At 49.6% G+C, this 24,101-nt stretch overlaps 1 protein-coding gene across 4 annotated transcripts in view; it reads left to right on the top strand.

Annotated features, from left to right (window-relative positions):
* Positions 1–24,101, top strand: part of TNRC18 (trinucleotide repeat containing 18) — a 1,076,633-nt gene that overhangs the window by 130,092 nt on the left and 922,440 nt on the right. For all 4 annotated transcript variants that reach the window (XM_063934091.1, XM_063934092.1, XM_063934093.1 and 1 more), the window contains exon 5: positions 8,592–8,688. In XM_063934091.1, the coding sequence (XP_063790161.1) occupies positions 8,592–8,688 (97 nt within the window). The remainder of the gene's footprint in view (positions 1–8,591; positions 8,689–24,101) is intronic.

Raw genomic sequence — 24,101 nt, 5'->3', positions numbered from 1 at the left:
AAAGGTGGGCTCATTCTGGGCGGCTGCCCGGGGGGTCTCGGCGTTACAACTTTGCCGAGCAGCTACTTGGTCAGGGGCAAACACGTTTGCTAAGTTTTAAAAGTTTGACACCTTGGCCGATGAGGACCTCAAGTTTGGTCAATCAGTGCTGCAGGGTCATCCACACTCTCCCGCCCGTACTGGAATTTTGGTATAACCCCATGGTACTGAAGTGGACCCCAGCATCCTCTAGGACAGGGGTTCTCAAACTCGGTCCTCAGGACCCCACACAGTGCATGTTTTGCAGGTAACCCAGCAAGTGCACAGGTGTATTCATTATTCAATGATACATTTTAAAAGATCCACAGGTGGAGCAAATTATTTCACTTACGGTTCTGTGAGGAGACCTGCAAAACATGCACTGTGTGGGGTCCTGAGGACCGAGTTTGAGAACCTGTGCTCTAGGACGTATGAGAAAACAGGATTTTAATACCTGCCGGTAAATCCTTTTCTCCTAGTCCGTAGAGGATGCTGGGCACCCGACCCAGTGCGTACTTTACCTGCAGTGGGTAGTTGTAGTTACACAGGTGTTGTGTTAAAATTGTTTTCAGCATGTTGCTGCAATAGTTCATGCCCGTTGGTATGTGTTATGTTGAATGCCATGCTGTGCGGCATGGTTGAAGTGTGAGCTGGTGTGAATCTCACCGTTTAATTTTAAAGTAAATTCTTTCCTCAAAATGTCCGTCTCCCTGGGCACAGTTCCTATACTGAGGTCTGGAGGAGGGGTATAGAGGGAGGAGCCAGTTCACACTCTGGAAAAGTCTTAAAGTGCCCATGGCTCCTGCGGAACCGTCTATACCCCATGGTACTGAAGTGGACCCCAGCATCCTCTACGGACTAGGAGAAAAGGATTTACCGTCCAGTATTAAAATCCTGTTATTCCATTTGGTATGTTTACCAGATTCAAGGTATTCCTGCATTAACATACTGTACTGCAGTACAGAAAAAATAGCACAGTAAAGACAACACAAATCTTTATTAGTGTGCAAAGTTGCTGTGCAAAATTTACTATAACATACAGTACAATAGTATTTATTTGTTTGAAGATGCTGCCACAAGGTGCTAAATCTACAGTCTTAATTAATATACAGTAGATGGAATGTGAGGATGCACATTGTACTTGCTAATGTAGGTAACATACACCCTCTAATGCAGCTGCTCTTTCATCCTCCGCATACGGCTCGATCCGCTCTCGGCCACCACTGCCCATCACAGACCTCTAAGGTCTCCGGCGGCGGTGACGATCTTCAATTCAGCACTGCTCGTGAGCCAATCAGAGCTTGCGGACCGGCATCTAAGGCTTCTGATTGGCTGCCGGATCGCAAGCTTTGATTTGCTCACGGGCTGGCGCCGAATTGAAGATAGACACCGCCACCGGAGACTGAGGGGCAGGAGAGGCGCACGCTGCGCTCTCCTCCCCTCATACACAGCAGCAGCGCGGTGAGCAGTACTTGGGGGGGGGGGGGCACTGTGGGGACATGTGTATCTGGCACTGGGGGTATATCTGGCACTGTGGGGACATGTGTATCTGGCACTAGGGGCATATCTGGCTTGTGGGGACATGTATCTGACACTGAGGGCATATCTGTATCTGGTACTGTGGGGACGTGTATCTGGCACTGGGGGCATATCTGGCATTGTGGGGACGTGTATCTGGCACTGGGGACATATCTGTATCTGGCACTGGGAACATATCTGGCACTGTGGGGACATGTGTATCTGGCACTGGGGGCATATCTGGCACTGTGGTGACATGTGTATCTGGCACTGTGGGGCATATATGTATCTGGCACTGTTAGGACCTGTGTATCTGGCACTGAGGGCATATATCTATCTGGCACTGTGGGGACATGTGTAACTGGCACTGGGGGCATATCTGGCACTGTGGGGACATGTATCTGGGACTGGGGGCATATCTGTATCTGGAACTGGGGCATATCTGGCACTGTGGGGACATGTATCTGGTACTGGGGACGTGTATCTGGCACTGTGGGGCATATCTGTATCTGGCACTGTGGGGTATATCTGGCACTGTGGGGACATGTGTATCTGGCACTGGGGGCATATCTGGCACTGTGGGGGCATGTGTATCTGGCACTGTGGGGCATATATGTATCTGGCACTGGGGGCATATATATATTTGCCACTATGGGGCATATATGGATCTGGCACTGTGGGGCATATCTGTATCTGGCACTTGGGGCATATCTGTATCTGGCACTGGGAGCATATCTGGCACTGTGGGGACATGTGTATCTGGCACTGATGGCATATCTGGCACTGGGAGCATATCTGTATCTGGCACTGGGGGGGCATGTGTATCTGGCACTGTGGGGCATATATATATTTGCCACTGTGGGGCATATATGTATCTGGCACTATGGGGTATATATGTATCTGGCACTGTGGGGCATATACGTATCTGGCACTGTGGGGCATATACGTATCTGGCACTGTGGGGACATGTATCTGGCACTAGGGGCATATCTGTATCTGGCACTGGGGGCATATATGTATATGGCACTGGGGGCATATCTGGCACTGTGGGGGCATATGTATCTGGCACTGTTGGGCATATATATATTTGCCACTATGGGGCATATATGGATCTGGCACTGTGGGGCATATCTATCTGGCACTGCGGGGTATATCTGGCACTGTGGGGACATGTGTATCTGGCACTAGGGGCATATCTGGCTTGTGGGGACATGTATCTGACACTGAGGGCATATCTGTATCTGGTACTGTGGGGACGTGTATCTGGCACTGGGGGCATATCTGGCATTGTGGGGACGTGTATCTGGCACTGGGGACATATCTGTATCTGGCACTGGGAACATCTGGCACTGTGGGGACATGTGTATCTGGCACTGGGGGCATATCTGGCACTGTGGTGACATGTGTATCTGGCACTGTGGGGCATATATGTATCTGGCACTGTTAGGACCTGTGTATCTGGCACTGAGGGCATATATCTATCTGGCACTGTGGGGACATGTGTAACTGGCACTGGGGGCATATCTGGCACTGGGGGCATATCTGGCACTGTGGGGACATGTATCTGGGACTGGGGGCATATCTGTATCTGGAACTGGGGCATATCTGGCACTGTGGGGACATGTATCTGGTACTGGGGACGTGTATCTGGCACTGTGGGGCATATCTGTATCTGGCACTGTGGGGTATATCTGGCACTGTGGGGACATGTGTATCTGGCACTGGGGGCATATCTGGCACTGTGGGGGCATGTGTATCTGGCACTGTGGGGCATATATGTATCTGGCACTGGGGGCATATATATATTTGCCACTATGGGGCATATATGGATCTGGCACTGTGGGGCATATCTGTATCTGGCACTTGGGGCATATCTGTATCTGGCACTGGGAGCATATCTGGCACTGTGGGGACATGTGTATCTGGCACTGATGGCATATCTGGCACTGGGAGCATATCTGTATCTGGCACTGGGGGGGCATGTGTATCTGGCACTGTGGGGCATATATATATTTGCCACTGTGGGGCATATATGTATCTGGCACTATGGGGTATATATGTATCTGGCACTGTGGGGCATATACGTATCTGGCACTGTGGGGCATATACGTATCTGGCACTGTGGGGACATGTATCTGGCACTAGGGGCATATCTGTATCTGGCACTGGGGGCATATATGTATATGGCACTGGGGGCATATCTGGCACTGTGGGGGCATATGTATCTGGCACTGTTGGGCATATATATATTTGCCACTATGGGGCATATATGGATCTGGCACTGTGGGGCATATCTATCTGGCACTGCGGGGTATATCTGGCACTGTGGGGACATGTGTATCTGGCACTGGGGGCATGTCTGGCACTGTGGGGACATGTATCTGGCACTAGGGGCATATCTGTATCTGGCACTGGGGGCATATCTGGCACTGTGGGGGCATGTGTATCTGGCACTGGGGGCATATATATATATTTGCCACTATGGGGCATGTATGGATCTGGCACTGTGGGGCATATCTGTATCTGGCACTGGGAGCATATCTGGCACTGTGGGGACATGTGTATCTGGTACTGATGGCATATCTGGCACTGGGGGCATATCTGTATCTGGCACTGGGGGCATATCTGACACTGTGGGGGCATGTGCATCTGGCACTGTGGGGCATATATGTATCTGGCACTGGGGGCATATATATATTTGCCACTGTGGGGCATATATGTATCTGGCACTATGGGGTATATATGTATCTGGCACTGGGGGCATACATGTATCTGGCACTGTGGGGCATATACGTATCTGGCACTGTGGGGACATGTGTATCTGGTGCTGGGGGCATATATGTATCTGGCACTGTGGGGACATGTGTATCTAGAACTGGGGGCATATCTGGCACTGTGGGAACCTGTATCTGGCACTGGGGTTCATATCTTTATCTGGAACTGGGGCATATCTGGCACTGTGGGGACATGTGTATCTGGCACTGGGGGCATATCTGGCACTGTGGGGACGTGTATCTGGCACTGGGGCATATCTGGCACTGTGGGGACGTGTATCTGGTACTGGGGGCATATCTGGCACTGTGGGGACATGTGTATCTGACACTAGGGGCATATCTGGCACTGTGGGGACATGTGTATCTGGCACTGTGGGGCATATATGTATCTGGCACTGTGAGGACATGTGTATCTGTCACTTGGGGGCATATCTGTATCTGACAGTGGGGCATATCTGGCACTGTGGGGGCATGTGATTCTGGCACTGGGGGCATATATGTATCTGGCACTGTGGGGACATGTATCTGGCACTGTGGGGACATATGTATCTGGCACTGGGGGCATATATGTATCTGGCACTGGGGGCATATATGTATCTGGCACTGGGGGCATATATGTATCTGGCACTGGGGGCATATATGTATCTGGCACTGGGGGCATATATGTATCTGGCACTGGGGGCATATCTGGCACTGGGGGGGTATGTGTATCTGGCACTGGGGGCATATATGTTTCTGGCACTGGGGGGCATATCTGGCACTGTGGGGACGTGTATCTGGCACTGGGGGCATATATGTATCTGGCACTGGGGGCATATATGTATCTGGCAGTGGGGCATATCTGGCACTGGGGGTATGTGTATCTGGCACTGGGGGCATATATGTTTCTGGCAGTGGGGCATATCTGGCACTGGGGGTATGTGTATCTGGCACTGGGGGCATATATGTATCTGGCAGTGGGGCATATCTGGCACTGGGGGTATGTGTATCTGGCACTGGGGGCATATATGTTTCTGGCACTGGGGGGCATATCTGGCACTGTGGGGACGTGTATCTGGCACTGGGGGCATATATGTATTTGGCACTGGGGCATATCTGGCACTGGAGGCACATATGTATCTGGGGCATATCTGGCACTGTGGGGACGTGTATCTGGCACTGGGGGCATATATGTATATGGCACTGGGGCATATCTGGCACTGTGGGGGTATGTGTATCTGGCACTGGGGGCATATATGTTTCTGGCACTGGGGGGCATATCTGGCACTGTGGGGACGTGTATCTGGCACTGGGGGCATATATGTATTTGGCATTGGGGCATATCTGGCACTGTGGGGACATGTGTATCTGGCACTGGAGGCACATATGTATCTGGGGCATATCTGGCACTGTGGGGACGTGTATCTGGCACTGTGGGGGCATATATGTATATGGCACTGGGGCATATCTGGCACTGTGGGGGTATGTGTATCTGACACTAGGGGCATATCTGGCACTGTGGGGACGTGTATCTGGCACTTGGGAATATCTGGCACTGTGGGGGCATGTGTATCTGTCACTTGGGTGCATATATGTATCTGGCAGTGGGGCATATCTGGCACTGTGGGGGCATTTGATTTTGGCACTGGGGGCATATATGTATTTGCCACTGTGGGGCATATATGTATCTGGCACTGTGGGGACATATGTATCTGGCACTGTGGGGACATATGTATCTGGCACTGTGGGGACGTGTATCTGGCACTGGGGGCATATATGTATCTGGCACTGGGGGCATATATGTATCTGGCACTGGGGGCATATATGTATCTGGCAGTGGGGCATATCTGGCACTGTGGGGGTATGTGTATCTGGCACTGGGTGCATATATGTTTCTGGCACTGGGGGGCATATCTGGCACTGTGGGGACTTGTATCTGGCACTGGGGGCATATATGTATTTGGCACTAGGGCATATCTGGCACTGTGGGGGCATGTGTATCTGGCACTGGAGGCACATATGTATCTGGGGCATATCTGGCACTGTGGGGACGTGTATCTGGCACTGGGGGCATATATGTATATGGTACTGGGGCATATCTGGCACTGTGGGGGTATGTGTATCTGGCACTGGGGGCATATATGTTTCTGGCACTGGGGAGCATATCTGGCACTGTGGGGACGTGTATCTGGCACTGGGGGCATATATGTATCTGGCACTGGGGCATATCTGGCACTGGGGGCATGTGTATCTGGCACTGGGGCATATCTGGCACTGTGGGGGCATGTGTATCTAGCACTGGGGGCACATATGTATCTGGGGCATATCTGGCACTTAGGGGGCATATCTGTATCTGGCACTGGGGCATATCTGGCACTGTGGGAGCATGTGTATCTTGCACTGGGGGCATATATGTATTTGCCACTGTGGGGCATATATGGATCTGGCACTGTGGGGCATATATGGATCTGGCACTGTGTGGCATATATGGATCTGGCACTATGTGGCATATATGTATCTGGCACTGTGGGGACATATATGTGTCTGGCACTGTGGGGCATATATGTATCTGGCACTGTGGGGCATATATGTATCTGGCACTGGGGGCATATATGTATCTGGCACTGTGGGGCATATGTGTATCTGAAACTGTGGGGCATATGTGTACCTGGCACTGTGGGGACATGTGTATCTGGCACTGTGGGCATATATGTATGTGGCACTGTGAGGGCATGTGTATCTGGCACTGTGGGGGCATGTGTATCTGGCACTGTGGGGGCATGTGTATCTGGCACTGTGGGGGCATGTGTATCTGGCACTGTGGGGACATGTGTATCTGGCACTGTGGGCATATATGTATGTGGCACTGTGAGGGCATGTGTATCTGGCACTGTGGGGGCATATGTTTATCTGGCACTGTGGGGGCATATATGTATCTGTCACTGTGGAGGCACCCATTGTTTGGCATTTTTATATGTATGTGGCATGTACTGGGGTATTATATGTATGTAGCATTGTACAACATTACTAAAACCGGGGTTATGACACTAGGTCATACTCCTGCAAACGTCATACTGAAAGGTGTGCGCACAAAAATGGGGTGTGGCTTTGCGCATGATAGTGGCTCTTTCCCTTGACTAAAGATCTTTTGTGGTGCTTTGCCTTTCACTGGTTGGCCACCCCTGCTCTAATGGATGACGCTCCATATTATTATTATCATCTTATATAATAAAAAGCTAATGCTGCTCCTCACCTCTATGGGGGGATGCAAGTGTTTTGTGCACTGGCGGCCACTAAATGGCGGCCGGCGGAGCAATTCAAGTGTTCGGTCATGTACAGCTGCAGGCTCTGACATTACTGTTATGTTGTTACGTCATTTTGACGGGCTGAAATTATTTATAATTTCTGCAACGGGGTACACTGTGATTCCACAGGGAATTACATCGGGGTGTAGAGTTGGATCTTGATCTGAGGCACAAACAGGCTAAAAGCTTTGACTGTTCCCAAGATGCATAGCGCCGCCTCCTCTATATCCCCACCACTAGGCACTGGAACTCAGTTTGTAAGTTGGTGCCTGCAGTGCAGGCAGCTAACAGGGAAGGCTGCGCTAGGCAGCCCTGAAAAGAGCTTTTATAGAAGTCAGTACACTGTATACTCCCGCACCCTGGTTGCCGGGTACTTACAGCGGAGGGCTCCGGTTTTCTTTAGGGCACACAAACACTTGCCGCTGCTCTTCAGTATCGCGTGGCTGCATCAAGGGAGGAGGTAAGAGGGTCCCCCAGGCGGGACCCGCTGGAAATCGCGATTCGGCGCGCTCTTTAGGAGACGGAACCGCACACGCTCGTGTGGACACTGTGGCCGTACAGGGACCCCACTAGACCACCAGGGCAAGGGCACAAGTCGGATTATATAAAAATCCGTTTTACTAAGGCCCGCAGTACCCCGTGGTGAAGTCCAGCAAGGGGATAAGGTTCTGACTTGTAGCCCCTCCCCCAGCCGCCATTTACTGCTAATGTTCCAGCCCTGGAGCTGCATCTCTCTGTCTCCCTCACTCCCTGTCAGCGTTTGGGCGCCATTACAAACAGCTGCGCTGATTCTGGGACTGCTGAGCAATGTCTCCTCTGTAAAGACGCCTGCATCATCAGCGCTGTGCTTTTACAGGACACTTAAGTATTCTACATGTCTTTTAGACAATCCACAGTTGCTTATTTTAATAATAAATTAAAATGTAAAATAACAGTAAAAAAATCTATTTTTAAATTTCTTTTTTGTTTTATTTCCCCCTCACTTTTTTATCGTTAGGACATGCAAGAGAAGAGAATATGGATGAGCGGATCAAGCATTGCAATGAACGATTGCTTATGGAGAGATTCGACAGAGAGCAGGCAAAACTGCTGAGGTGAGCATGTAAAACTAATAACAAAAAGAACACAAATTATTCAACACTAATGCCCTTATTTATCAATGAGTGATATATTTCACTGTGAGTCATAAATTGCACCAGCCAAACAGCTCCTAACTGCCATGTTACAGACTGTTTAAAAAATGAAAGGAGTGGATTGGTTGGTGAAATTTATCACTCACAGTGAAATTTATCACTCATTGATAAATAAGGGCATAACTGATTTAACCGTACCAGAAGTTTTCAAATTTAGGTAATATAGGTCCTAGATATTGTTAAATATATTCTTAAATATTTTATTTTAGGGTATGTACAATAAATAGAAATGATGTGTGTTTATTCTTAAAATTATTAATGACAGATTATTGTAAGACTACAATTTAGGACTCTTCATTGACTGACAGTCAAAATACCGTCATGGTCAAAATACAGACATTCATAATGCCGACACAGTCAGAATACCGACACTTGAAATGACAAAATGCTGACATGCATTTTTAAGGAATTTTTGCCCCAAAACAGAACTGTTCATGCTTTACCATTCCAGTGGACCTGGAGGGGGAATATAATAGTGTGCCGAGTGCAGAGAGCCATTCGAGGGGACGCGGTACACTTAGACGGCATGCATGTCAACATATGTCGACATTGACACAACAATCCCCAGAAAACCTCATGCCGGTATTTTGACATGTTGGCATTTCAAATGTCGGTATGCTGACTATATCAGCATTTTGAACATGTCGGCATAACGAATGTCGGTATTTTGACTGTGTCTGTATTTTGACTGTAGGCCAATTGCTGTCGGGATTATGACCGTCGGTATTGTGTCTGTCTGTAAATCATACTAAACACGTCACAAGCAATCAAAATTATCTATATAGATATCCGTCTATGTAGCCGTTATGCCTTGTGTTGCTGGACTTTATCTCCCCCCACTCCCACCTCTTCACCCTGTCATTCTTCCTTCCCTTCTCTCCACTGGTTCCGAGGAAGGAGGGATTGGGGGGCTGGTCTCTCTCACTCTGGACCCCTCTTCACCACCTCTTTTCTCTCTTCCCACTGTCCTTTCTTTTCTCTCTTACTCCTCCATCTTTTCTGTCACTCTCTTTTCTCTTTCATCACTCGTTTCTCAATCGCATAGTAAAGATACTATCTCTTTGGCTTTTTTATTGAATTTATGTTAATATATCTACATACACACAAGTCTATCTATCTATCTATCTATCTATCTATCTATCTATCTATCTATCTATCTATCTATCTATCTATCTATCTATCTATCCAAACACCACTCAGCAGGTGTGGTCGATTGGCAGGTAGTACTCTGTAATGCCAGATCTGGGGTCTCCGTCACATACCGTTGACCCTCACCATCAGTGACATGTGCTTCCACATTGCCGCCACATTGTCAATTATGCAAATCTACGACCGCAAATACCACACTAAATATAACATGTTAAAACACATTATTAAATATACATTTACTACATGTAATATGATAATTCATATAAAACTGTTCTGCAGCACAAGGTATTAAACCTCTTCAGTGCCACAGCCGCCATCTTGTCCAGTCCTAGTTAGAGATGTGTTGGGCATGAGGCCAGGTCTCTTTTCTTATCTATTTTTACAAAAAGATAGAAGAGGAATCCAGTTTTGCCTCAGTGTCCAGGACGCTGGTCTCTACTCACTCCCAATATCGTTACCCTCTCTGCCTGTTCCTGACCCATTGTGTCAGTCACAGCTCCACCATTTTTCCTTAGTGGCGAAGCATAGTACACACTAAGCTACTGTCGAACTCTCACTGCACATGCCATAGACAGGGCAGTATGGATGGTGTAATTGTTAGCGGCACTTAGGTCATGGGTTTGATTCCTACCTTGGCCCTAACTCATACTTGCCTACCTGACCCTCTCCATGAGGGAGAAAATGCTCTGTTCCTGGACTTTCCTGTTAATGTATGATTGCTATCACCTGCGGTGAGCTAGTTAATTGATAAGAAAGGTGTTTCACCACAGGTGATGGCAATCATACATTAACAGGAAAGTCCAGGAACAGAGCATTTTCTCCCTCATGGAGAGGGTCAGGTAGGCAAGTATGATATACTGTAGATAAGGGGTAGCTAACCCTGGTCCTCGAGAGTTACCAACAGTCAACGTTTTCCAGGTCTCCAAACAGAATCACAAGTTAAGTAATTAGCACCATCTGTGGATCTTTTAAAATGTGTCAGCGAGTAATTAATGCACCTGTGCACCTGCTAGGTGAGCTGGAAAACTTGATCTGTTGGTAGCTCTGGAGTACCAGGGTTGGATACCACTGCTGTAGATGGTAAGCTCTACTGCAGCAGGGATTGATGTGAATGGCTAAATATTATCTCTGTAAAGGGCTGCAGAATATGTGTGCACTATATAAATAACTGACAATAAATAAATAGACAACCAGTTTTGTAATTGTAGGTCCTGTTCTTTTTTCTGTGTTGGGTATGCTTTACCGGTGGTCGGGATCCTGGCAGTCAGCATAACGATGCTGGGATCCTAGCCGCCAGAATGCCGGCCAGGGGGCATGTGCAATGAAGCCCCTTGAGGCCTCACTGCGCTCGCCATGCTGCAGGCTCGGTGGCTCGCGGCGCTCGGACACCCACGAGTGGGAATCATACTTGCCTACTTGACCCTCTCCATGAGGGAGAAAATGCTCTGTTCCTGGACTTTCCTGGTAATGTATGATTGCCATCACCTGTGGTGAGCTAGTTAATTGATAAGAAAGGTGTTTCACCACAGGTGATGGCAATCATACATTACCAGGAATGTCCAGGAACAGAGCATTTTCTCCCTCATGGAGAGGGTCAGGTAGGCAAGTATGGTGGGAATACATACCTCCCAACATGACCCTCTCCAGGAGGGACAGAATGCTCTACTCGTGGACTTCCCTCGTAATTTATGATTGCCATCACCTGTGTTGAACAGGTTAATGGGTAAGAAAGATGTTTCAGCACAGGTGACGGCAATCCTCCTGGAGAGGGTCATGTTGGACGGTATGGGAATAGCCTTGAGCCCCCTGCCATCATTATGGCGTCCGGGATCCCGGCGTCGGTATGCTGACCGTCGGGATCCCGACCGCTGGGATTGTAACTGTGACCGGACGGTGTCGTCCCCAGTACACAGAATGGATGCTTAGGTCACACGGAACCTGACCACATAGGGGATTCCCGCTTACCGTCAGTAACCGCCTGTTACTGACTCCACCCACTGCGCTGTGGGCGGGTTTATGCTGCCGCCACCAAACTCCTAACCTGCCGTGGCGTTTGGAACCACGGTTCTGCTCTGTATGTGCCGAGAAACTGCGTTACCACACCTGTGTGGTGTTGACGAATCCCCACTAGTCCTCTAGCGGTAGCTGGTGGAAGGCAGAACTTGGAGAGGCAGATTCATCCTAGACAGCCGGTAAACGGGGCTATGTTTCGCATAGCCCTGTAGGTCACAAGATGATGCAATCTTCTTGAGGCAGATGATGTTTAATGCCTACAAATAGTTCTGAAAAGAACTTCAGCAATACAGCGAGATGTTTACAGCAGAATGAAGATGGTACAATACACTTTTCATGGGGCAACTGCCCTCCTTTTATCCTACTCCAATACACAGTACCACAGGGGGTAAGCCCGCCCTGAGGTTTACAACCAATCAACGTTTACCCATGGGCTGTGCATGCCTTGGTCACATGCACAGCTAACATTGTCCTCTATGGACAGTGGGGAGTGGTCACTCTTCTTTGACTGTCCCATCCTGGAGGATCAGGATACGCCCTGGTGCCGTTCAGTCTAGGCTGGGGGAAGTTTTCCCGCCTAAACTGACTTCCAGAAACCTGCCCGGGACCTAGCCCACTGTCTGCAGCCTGGATTCGGGCTCCAGAGCTGGGCAGCCTAGATCCCCGGTCAGGGTTTCCTGGCCACTACGGGTGATCTCCATGGAGTTCCAGAAAACCACTCAGCTTGTTTCAAAGCTGAGCTTCTCCTCTCTCTTCCAATGCCACTTTCAAGTGTGAGGCTGGAAGGGAAAGTATTCCGTTTTTGGGGAAAAGGTCTGGGAGAATCCATCAGCCTGCACAGCCATGGATTTCCCCCTCCTGGGACACACAACCAAGTAAGTGCAATTTACCTTTAAATATTTACACACATGTGTTTCCCTTTAAATATACACTGAGCACTGAGCATACCCAGGCACTGCAGTGCCTCACATCACAGCACACTTTTTATTACATTTAAAACAATGTTTTTCTTATGCTGTGCCCAGTGCTCAGCGCTAGGCTCCCCTAGCCCTGCAGCCTGGCTGCTAGGGCTCTCTCAGTGCTGGAGGTATGGTGCTGGCTTCCCCCATCCTCCAGCCTGCCTGCCTGCCACTGGGGTCCAGGGAGCTGGCTCTCCCTGTCCCCCCAGTGTGGCACTACTTGGTGGCCTCGCCGCACCGTGCGGCGCACCCCCCTGATCTGAAGCCCGGCGGCTCAGGACGCTTGTCCCAGCCGCCGTGTCTCTGTGTCCTGTGCAGCGCTGAGGTGCCGGGAGCGTAGCTCCCGGACCCCAGCACTCACCAGCCTAATCATCCCCCGCCGCTAGGGAGCCGGCTAGCCCGGTCCCCCCTGAGCGGCGCACTCTGGTGGCCTCGCCGTGCAGGGATCCTGCTAGCCCGGTCCCCTGTATGCGGCGCTGAGTACCTTTCCCGTTGCCGCAGCGTTCGGCGGGGAGCCGGGCTGCGGCGCACCCCTCCCCGCCGCCTAGCAGCCCGGGACATTCATCCCGGCTGCCGCGGCTGGCTGCCTCCAGCGTGCTGTCCCCCAGCACAGGCAACTACGGAGCGCGCTGCAGCGGGAGCTGAGCTCCCAGCCGCAGCGGCTCACCCTTCTCCCCCCCCGGCGCGCACACACAGCTAGGGTGCCGGGGGGCAGTGCTTACTGCTGCGGTCGCCGGGAGCAGAGCGGGGGCACACCGATCGCTGCAGCGGGAGCTGATCTCCCGTCTGCAGCGTTTCCCCTCTCCCCTGGCGCACTGGAGAGGCCCGGGACCGCGGCACACACTAAAAATACAATATTAAAGCAGTTATAAACACATGGCGCCTAGCGCCCAGTACATTTAAAATTGGCGCCAAGCGCCCAGTGTCCATATAATGGCGCCGGGCACTGAGGATTAAACCCTTCAGTGCCGCGGCCGCCATTAACCATGTGGCTGGTGGGTGGTCCGGCCACAGTAACCGCATCCCCTTTTCTCTTACGTCCTAGAGGATGCTAGGGTCCATTTAGTACCATGGGGTATAGACAGGTCCTTTGGGAGCCACTGGCACTTTAAGAGTTTAATAGTGTGGGCTGGCTTCTCCTTCTATGACCCTCCTACCAGACTCAGTTTAGAAAATGTGCCCGGAGGAGCCGGTCACAACTACGGGAGCTCCTAGGAGTTTTTCTAGTTTTGCTGTTTTCTTAGAGTTGTTAGGTACAGGAAAGCTGCTGGCAACAGCTTTCCTGCTTTGTGGGACTTAGGGGGAGAGTAGGAACCAACTCCTGAAGTTCATGGTTCTCTATCTCCGCTGACAGGACACTGAGCTCCTGAGGGTGCTGATCGCAAGCCCACGAGGCGACCGCTTACTCCCGCAGCACGGCCACCACCCCCTACCAGAGCCAGAAGAAAGAAGAGTGGTGAGTTCAACGCCGGCGGCCCGGTTAGCGGGTCTCCGACGAGAATGGCGGCACAAGGTTGGGAGTGCAGCTCTGTCAGACTTCGCTCAATGAAGGCTCAGCAACAGGTTACTGTAGATGCGGCTGAGGGGCATCCTGGGCCAGCGCGATCACCCTGACACTGGTAATGTAGCTAACAGGGGCTAATCCCTCCGTTAGCATTAAATCCTTTAGGGGACGGGGCTCCTCCTCAGAGCGGATCCAGCACTTGCCAGCGTAATTTTCTCCCTGCAGACCGCTGGGACACGCTGACAGGGAGCGCTGACCCTCCAGATAACTCCAGTTACTGCGGTACCAGGGTGTTATAGACAGGAGGGGGAGAGTGTAATCCGTACTATTTAGCCTATTAGGGTTATTTAGTCGGCGCTGGGCTGTTATCATAATAACTGCTCATTGGGGCGCTGTGTGGCTGGCTCCTTAGACTCTGTGACTCTCTGAAGGTACTCAGGGGGAAACTGTGTCTGACATTTTCCTGTATGTATGTGTGTGTGTATGTGCATTTATCCACATTACCATGTCTAAGGGCTCTGTATCATGTGCTGCAGATTTTGTATCTTCTCCTGAAGACTCTATCCCATGTACTCAGGACTGCAATATGCTTTCCCAACCCTCTGAAGCTGAACCCCCATTCTTTGAGGGGAATGATATCCCAGATTTCATCAAGGATGTCACATAATGAGAAAGAGATGCAGTTTTTGAGAAAGTCTGTAGAGGGTTTGCAGCATTCAGCTCCTACTTCCTCAAATACCCCACATACATATCCTAAAAAACGTGCACTTGCCCAAATAATGCAAGTTGACACGAATACCAAAATCTTCAGCATGACTGTGGACTTCCCAGCCTAGTGATCGGGCAGGTGGGAGCGAGACTAAAAAATTTCAGTCACATCTGGGCGTCATCAGGCCTAGACCCTTGGGTGACAGACATTGTTACCCAGGGCTACAGACTGGAGTTTCAGGAACTCCCACCTCACAGATTCTTCAAATCAGGCTTACCAGTTTCGCTGACAGAAAGTGCTATCCTACAGGAAGCCATTCAAAAATTGGTCAAAACAGATGTTATTGTCCCAGTTCCACCTCACCTACACCACAGGGGTTATTATTCCAACCTGTTTGTGGTGCCAAAACCGGATGGTTTGGTAAGGCCGATTTTAAACCTAAAGTCATTGAACCCCTACTTAAGGGAATTCAAATTCAAGATGGAATCTCTGAGAGCGGTGATCTCAGGTCTGGATTAAAAGGAATTCCTAGTATCCTTGGATATCAAGGATGCGTACCTTCACATTCCGATCTGGCCGCCTCACCAGGCTTATCTCAGATTTGCGCTGCTGGATTGTCACTATCAGTTCCAAGCGCTGCTGTTTGGCCTATCCACAGCACCGAGAGTGTTCACCAAGGTCATGGCACAGATGATGCTACTCCGCCGCAGGCAAGGAGTGAACTTAATTCCATATCTGGACGATCTCCTGATAAAAACGTCTTCCAGGGAGAGGTTGTTGCAGAGTATTGCTCTCTCACCTCAACTACTCCAGTATCATGGGTGGATCCGGAACCTCCCAAAGTCACATTTGCAACCGACAAGGAGACTGTCCTTCCTGGGGATGATACTCGACACGGAAGTGCAGAGGGTGTTTCTACCGGTAGAGAAAGCGTTGGTGATCAATCAATGGTACGGGATGTCCTGAAGCCAGCCCGGGTATCGGTTCATCAGTGCATTCGCCTTCTGGGGAAGACGGTAGCCTCCTACGAGGCTCTTCAGTACGGAAGGTTCTATGCGAGGTCCTTCCAACTGGATCTCCTAGACAAGTGGTCGGGATCACATCTTCACATGCACAGGCGAATACGCCTGTCGCCGAAAGCCAGGATTTCACTCCTCTGGTGGCTTCAAACTTCTCACCTACTTGAGGGCCGCAGGTTCGGGATTCAGAATTGGATCCTTCTAACCACGGATGCAAGTCTCAGAGGTTGGGGAGCAGTCACCCAAGGTGAAACTTTCCAAGGAAGGTGGTCAAGGATGGAAACAGAGCGCAATGACAGAAGTAACAAGAAACCTCCTCTGGGCAGAAAAGCACGCTGTGGTGCTATCAGCAATCTTCATTCCGGGAGTGGACAACTGGGAAGCGGACTACCTCAGCAGACACGATCTCCATCCAGAAGAATGGGGCCTCCACCCGGAGTTGTTCGCAGAGGTGACAAGCCGATGGGGCGTACCTCAGGTAGACATGATGGCCCCTCGCCTCAACAAGAAGCTTTGCAGGTACTGCTCCAGGTCGAAAGACCCACAGGCAGTGGTGGTGGAAGCACTGGTTACTTCGTGGTTGTTCCAGTCAGTGTATGTGTTCCCTCCACTTCCACTCATCCTAAGAATTCTCAAGCTAATAAAAAGAACAAGAGTTCAGGCGATCCTCATTGCTGTGGACTGGCCAAGACGAGCTTGGTACGTGGATCTTCTGGAGTTACTCCTGAAGGATCCGAGGCCTCTCACTCTTCGTGAGGACCTTCTGCAACAGGGGCCATTCGCTTATCAAGACTTACCACGGCTACGTTTGACGGCATGGAGGTTGAACGCCAGATCTTAGGACGGAAGGGCTAGGAAAGGAGTTGCGTCTAAACATTACCATCGAATTTGGAAAAAGTATGTGTCTTGGTGTAAATCCAAGATGTATCCAATGGTGGAGTTTCAACTAGGACGGTTTCGCCTCTTTCTGCAGGCTGGTGTGGATGTAGGCCTATACTTGGTCTCCATAAAGGTCCAGATTTTGGCCTTGTCCATTTTCCTCCAGAAACAATTTGCTGCCCTCCGTAAGGGTTCAGACTTTCTTGAAGGGGGTTCTGCACATCCAACCTCCCTTTGTGCCTCCTACGGCACCTTGGGATCTTAATGTGGTGCTGCAGTTCCTGCAATCGAATTGGTTTGAACCTTTGCAGGAGGTGGACGTCAAGTTTCTAACTTGGAAGGCGGTCACACTGTTGGCATTGGCATCTGCTAGACGTGTGTCTGAATTGGGGGCTTTGTCTTGCAAGAGCCCATATTCGATTTTCCATAAAAATAGGGCTGAGCTCAGAACGCGTCAGCAGTTTCTTCCAAAGGTTGTGTCCGCTTTTCATATTAATCAACCTACTGTGGTGCCAATGGCTACTGACTCCTCAATTACCTTAAAGTCCTTGGATGTGGTGAGGGCTTTGAAAATTTATGTGAAGAGAACGTCTCGACACAGGAAGCTGGACAATTTATTTGTCCTTTATGAACCCAACAAGGTTGGGTGCCCTGCTTCAAGCAGACGACTTCTCGTTGGATTAGGTTTACTATCCAGCATGCTTATTTTACGGCAGACTTGCCGTGTCCAAAATCTGTTAAGGCCCACTCTACTCATAAAATGGGTTCTTCCTGGGCGGCTGCCCGGGATGTCTCGGCTTTACAGCTTTGCCGAGCAGCTACTTTGTCTGGGTCGAACACGTTTGCTAAGTTCTACAAGTTCGATACTTTGGCCTCTGAGGACCTAAATTTTGGTCAATCTGTTCTGCAGGAACCTCAGCACTCTCCCTCCCGTACTGGGAGCTTTGGTACATCCCCATGATACTAAATGAACCCCAGCATCCTCTAGGACGTAAGAGAAAATAGGATTTTAATTACCTACCGGTAAATCCTTTTCTCGTAGTCCGTAGAGGATTCTGGGCGCCCGCCCAGTGCTTCGTATTCCTGCATTGTTACTTGGTTCAGTATTGTTGTTTCAGCCGTTGCTGAATTGTTCCAAGTTGGTTAGCTTGGCTTTCCTTTTTTGTTATGTGTGAGCTGGTGTGAGTCTGGTAGGAGGGGCATAGAGGGAGGAGCCAGCCCACACTATTAAACTCTTAAAGTGCCAGTGGCTCCCAAAGGACCCGTCTATACCCCATGGTACTAAATGGACCCCAGCATCCTCTACGAACTACGAGAAAAGGATTTACCGGTAGGTAATTAAAATCCTATTATTTTTTCTTGCCTTTTTTTTTCAAGCTATTTCTAATGATTTACAGTTTGTGCCATGCAACTACCATAGCAAATATGAATGTAAGGGCCGTGCCTATGGGTACCCGTGGCCGGAGACCAGGCCCACATGGTCAAGATAACAGCTGTGGCACTGAGAGGGTTATTACCTTGTGCTGCAGCAACATTTTCATTTGAACTATCATATTACATGTACTGTAAATGTATATTTAATAATGTAGTACAGCTTATTACATTTAGTGTGCTATTCACCATTGTGGAATTGCATGTTTAAATGTACAGACTAGGCACAAGGAATGTATGGGGTATTTTGTTTTAGAACGCTTTGGCATTTAAAAATGAATTGCTTTTGAGACATTTACATGGTAAGTGATATGGTAATTATTTTGACATAGGGGGTGATTCACACCTGATCATAAATGTGCTAATTTTAGCACATCTACGATCAGCCCGGCCCCGTTGCACAAGTACAAAAGCATCGCACAGCGGCGATGCTTTTGTACTGGTAGAGTAGCTTCCCACGAGCGCAGCTCCTGCGTGCTGGCAGGGAGCTATTCGTCACTGCTCGGGTCGCAGTGGCTGCGTGTGACATCACGCAGCCGCCGCGGCCCGCCCCCCCAACAGTCCCGGCACTCCTGCGTTGCCCTGTGGCATGCGCAGTTCAGACCTGATCGCTGCTGTGCGAACACGCACAGCAACGATCAGGTCTGAATTAGCCCCATAGTGTGAAATGGTCAAGCCTTTTTTTTCAGTTTAAGATTGTGATTAAGCCAAGCTGGTTTCAGTCATGGATATATAAAAGAAAGGAGGAAATTTTGTTAGCCCCTTTCAAATGTAAGCTGTATTTACATTTCGTGAGATTGATTGGTGAAGGGAATACAGGATGGATTTACCCCCCTGCGGTACTGTGTGTTCGAATGGGATAAAAACAGAGCATGTGAGCCCTGAGATTTGTATCTCTTCTGTGACATCAAGAATTATAGGGGGTCCTTCCGAGTTGTTCGCTCGTTGCCGATTTTCGCTATGCTGCGATTTGTTGCTAAATGCGCATGGTACGCAGCGCGCATGCGCTTAGTTATTTAACTAAAAACTTAGCAGTTTTGCTGCTGTTCGTGCGGCGCTTTTCAGTCGCACTGCTGATCGGTGAGTGAGTGACAGGAAAGGCGCGTTTCTGGGTGGTAACTGAGCGTTTTCCGGGAGTGTGCTAAAAAATGCAGGCGTGCCAGGGAAAAACGGGGGAGTGGCTGGAGAAACGGGGGAGTGGCTGGAGAAATGGGGGAGTGGCTGGCCGAACGCAGGACGTGTTTGTGACGTCAAACCAGGAATAAACGGACCGAGCTGATCGCAATCTAGGAGTAGGTCTGGAGCTACTCGGAAACTGCAAGAAAATATTTAGTAGCAACTCTGCTAATCTTTCGTTCGCTATTCTGCTAAGCTAAGATACACTCCCAGAGGGCGGCGGCCTAGCGTTTGCAATGCTGCTAAAAGCAGCTAGCGAGCGAACAACTCGGAATGACCCCTATAATTCTGCTGAATTTCTGTGTGCTGTGATACCCCCAAGCAATATCTTCAAGGGAAAGAGTCTTTTTGAAGACTTTCTGAGAAATAAACATCTTGCCTCTAAGATGACTGTATCTGTATCTTGCCTCTAGGACAACTGTATCTGTAACAGGTACAGATGTAGCCATGCTCATCATTGATGCGATGCGACATGCTACAATACTTCTTGGCATGCCAGGCGGTGACTATTTGCAGCCAGAGAATGCTAATAGAATTAATGGAGCAACCTCCGGCTGCGATAGTCACAGCCTGGTGTGTCAGGCAGTAAGCTGCATCGCAGCAAGATAAGCATGCTACATCTGTAACAACAGAATTGCATCAAACGCTATTCCATTCTCTGGCTGTTTTGAATTGAGCCCAGTGTCGCCAAGCTCACACCCTCTGCCAGCTACTGTACAGGGACTAGTACATGGTGTGGCAGGGACTGGTCAATCAGGAGGTTTGGCAGCAGCATGTTCACGCATACAGAGCAGTAAGTGGTTCCAGGTGTCAATTTTAGGAGGCTGGTGGTGGCAGCAAGTTACCCGCCCACTGTGTAGGGGGTGGAATCAGTAACAGGTGGTTACTGATGGTAAGAGTGAATCCCCTAATAGCCCTAATAGGGATCAAACAAATCTATGGTCGCCTGGTTCAGCAAGGTGCATAGTACCCAATCTTTCCACAAATAGGAGCAAGCAATTTAGGACTGTTAAATGTAGTGCCAGTACTTAACATATATGTGGTCAAAGCCCCTCTTACCAAAACATGAAATCTGGGCTGCAATATGCAAATAAAGGGTTTTTTTTCGTCCTGACTATGAAAGCTAGTATCAATGCATAAGATGAACGTGGGCAAACACCCTATTACCCAGACATGAAATCTGGGATGCAATTACTAGATTAATGGCATCACAATACAACTCACTATTGTCATGGATAAATAATATAACAAATTAATTTTCACGATGGTAGACAACTATGGTTAGTAGTTTAAAATAATTTAAAAACAGTATAACAAGTTATAAATCTATATTTCTGTTGCGGGGTACACTGGGCTCCACAAGGATTAACATCAGGTTGTAGAGTAGGATCTTAATCCGAGGCACCAACAGGCTCAAAGCTTTTGACTGTTCCCAAGATGCACAGCGCAGCCTCCTCTATAACCCCGCCTCCGTGCACAGGAGCTTAGTTTGTAAGTTGGTGCCATGCAGTAAGCAGGCACTTAACAGGGGGGCTACCTGAGGCAGCCTATTGATATCTTAAATTGACAGAAAAGAAGAAGATTTTTCTACAAAGACTTCAAGGGCTGCAGCAGGCAAAGTCTATTAGACTTTTCTGCCTGCAGCTCCATTACCCCCAGCGGCGCTGTATACTCCCGCGCCCTGGTTGCCGGGTCACTGCAGCGGAGGCTCCGGTTCCTTCCTACACTTCAATCACACACACGCCGCCGTCCTCCCGGATCGTGGGGCCGCAGGAAGGGGGAGGTAAGGGGTCTCTTTGACCGCGCTTTACCGCGGCCGTGGACACTGATTACTGGGCAGCCGCTCCACTAGTCACCAGGGACGATTATAGGGCACAGGTCTGGGGGGGTTTTAGTGAAAATTACCCCGTTTTGTAAGGCCTGCAACGCCCGATGGGGATGCCAGCAGGGGGAGTAGGCCTGACCTGTAGCCCCTCCCCCGGCCCCAGGGCACCATTTCTGCAATTGTTCCCGCCCTGGAGCTGCATTTCTCTCCTTCAATCCTGGTCAGCAGCCATCACAGACAGAGCTAAACTGTTCCTGGGAATGCTGGAGCAAATCATCCTCTGTAGAACCGCCTGATTGCCAGTGCTGTGCCTCATACAGAACACTTAAGTATTCTACCTGTCACTGGGACAGTGTTAGTTAAGAAAGAGTGCATACAGTCACGGTTGTGTGGTACAAACACCCTGTGATATACATCCAGTATCTACTGTGCTTTGTTATATCTATTGTTGACACATATAGCCATACTGAGTATTACTTTGTATTGCTAGTCCAGTGCAGTTTTATGGTGCATAATTTCTCTATCGTCCTAGTGGATGCTGGGGTTCCTGAAAGGACCATGGGGAATAGCGGCTCCGCAGGAGACAGGGCACAAAAAGTAAAGCTTTACGATCAGGTGGTGTGTACTGGATCCTCCCCCTATGACCCTCCTCCAAGCCTCAGTTAGATTTTTGTGCCCGGCCGAGAAGGGTGCAATCTAGGTGGCTCTCCTAAAGAGCTGCTTAGAAAAGTTTAGCTTAGGTTTTTTATTTTACAGTGAGTCCTGCTGGCAACAGGATCACTGCAACGAGGGACTTAGGGGAGAAGAAGTGAACTCACCTGCGTGCAGGATGGATTGGCTTCTTGGCTACTGGACATTAGCTCCAGAGGGACGATCACAGGTACAGCCTGGATGGTCACCAGAGCCTCGCCGCCGGCCCCCTTGCAGATGCTGAAACGAGAAGAGGTCCAGAATCGGCGGCAGAAGACTCCTCAGTCTTCTTAAGGTAGCGCACAGCACTGCAGCTGTGCGCCATTTTCCTCTCAGCACACTTCACACGGCAGTCACTGAGGGTGCAGGGCGCTGGGAGGGGGGCGCCCTGGGAGGCAAATGAAAACCTTTTTTGGCTAAAAATACCTCACATATAGCCTCCGGGGGCTATATGGAGATATTTAACCCCTGCCAGAATCCACTAAAGAGCGGGAGACGAGCCCGCCGAAAAAGGGGCGGGGCCTATCTCCTCAGCACACAGCGCCATTTTCCTCACACAGCTCCGCTGGTCAGGAAGGCTCCCAGGCTCTCCCCTGCATTGCACTACAGAAACAGGGTAAAACAAGAGAGGGGGGGCAAAATTGTGGCAAAACTATATTATTAAAGCAGCTATACAGGGAGCACTTATTATAAGGCTATCCCTGTCATATATAGCGCTTTTGGTGTGTGCTGGCAAACTCTCCCTCTGTCTCCCCAAAGGGCTAGTGGGGTCCTGTCTTCGTTAAGAGCATTCCCTGTGTGTCTGCTGTGTGTCGGTACGTGTGTGTCGACATGTATGAGGACGATATTGGTGTGGAGGCGGAGCAATTGCCAAATATGGGGATGTCACCTCCTAGGGGGTCGACACCAGAATGGATGCCTTTATTTATGGAATTACGGGATAGTGTCAACACGCTAAAGCAGTCGTTTGACGACATGAGACGGCCGGACAATCAATTAGTGCCTGTCCAGGCGCCTCAAACACCGTCAGGGGCTGTAAAACGCCCTTTGCCTCAGTCGGTCGACACAGACCCAGACACAGGCACTGATTCCAGTGGCGACGGTGACGAATCAACCGTATTTTCCAGTAGGGCTACACGTTATATGATTTTGGCAATGAAGGAGGCGTTACATATTGCTGATACTACAGGTACCACAAAACAGGGTATCATGTGGGGTGTGAAAAAACTACCTATAGTTTTTCCTGAATCAGATGAATTAAATGAGGTGTGTGATGAAGCGTGGGTTGCCCCCGATAAAAAAATGCTAATTTCAAAGAAGTTATTGGCTTTATACCCTTTCCCGCCTGAGGTTAGGGCGCGCTGGGAAACACCTCCTAGGGTGGACAAGGCGCTCACACGCTTATCAAAACAAGTGGCGTTACCCTCTCCTGAGACGGCCGCACTTAAAGATCCAGCAGATAGGAGGATGGAAAATATCCAAAAAAGTATATACACACATACAGGTGTTATACTACGACCAGCTATAGCGACAGCCTGGATGTGCAGTGCTGGGGTAGCTTGGTCAGAGTCCCTGATTGAAAATATTGATACCCTGGATAGGGACAATGTTTTACTGTCTTTAGAGCAAATAAAGGATGCATTTCTTTATATGCGTGATGCACAGAGGGATATCTGCACACTGGCATCACGGGTAAGTGCTATATCCATTTCGGCCAGAAGAAGTTTATGGACGCGACAGTGGTCAGGCGATGCGGACTCAAAACGGCATATGGAAGTTTTGCCGTATAAAGGGGAGGAGTTATTTGGTGTCGGTCTATCGGATTTGGTGGCCACGGCTACAGCCGGGAAATCCACCTTTTTACCTCAAGTCACTCCCCAACAGAAAAAGACACCGACTTTTCAACCGCAGCCCTTTCGTTCCTTTAAAAACAAGAGAGCAAAGAGATATTTATATCTGC

Source organism: Pseudophryne corroboree, chromosome 7 (genome assembly GCF_028390025.1).
Source record: "Pseudophryne corroboree isolate aPseCor3 chromosome 7, aPseCor3.hap2, whole genome shotgun sequence".
Classification (NCBI taxonomy): Eukaryota; Metazoa; Chordata; class Amphibia; order Anura; family Myobatrachidae; genus Pseudophryne; species Pseudophryne corroboree.
The sequence above is the reverse complement of the archived record's forward strand: the minus strand, read 5'-3'. Positions and strand labels throughout refer to the sequence as shown.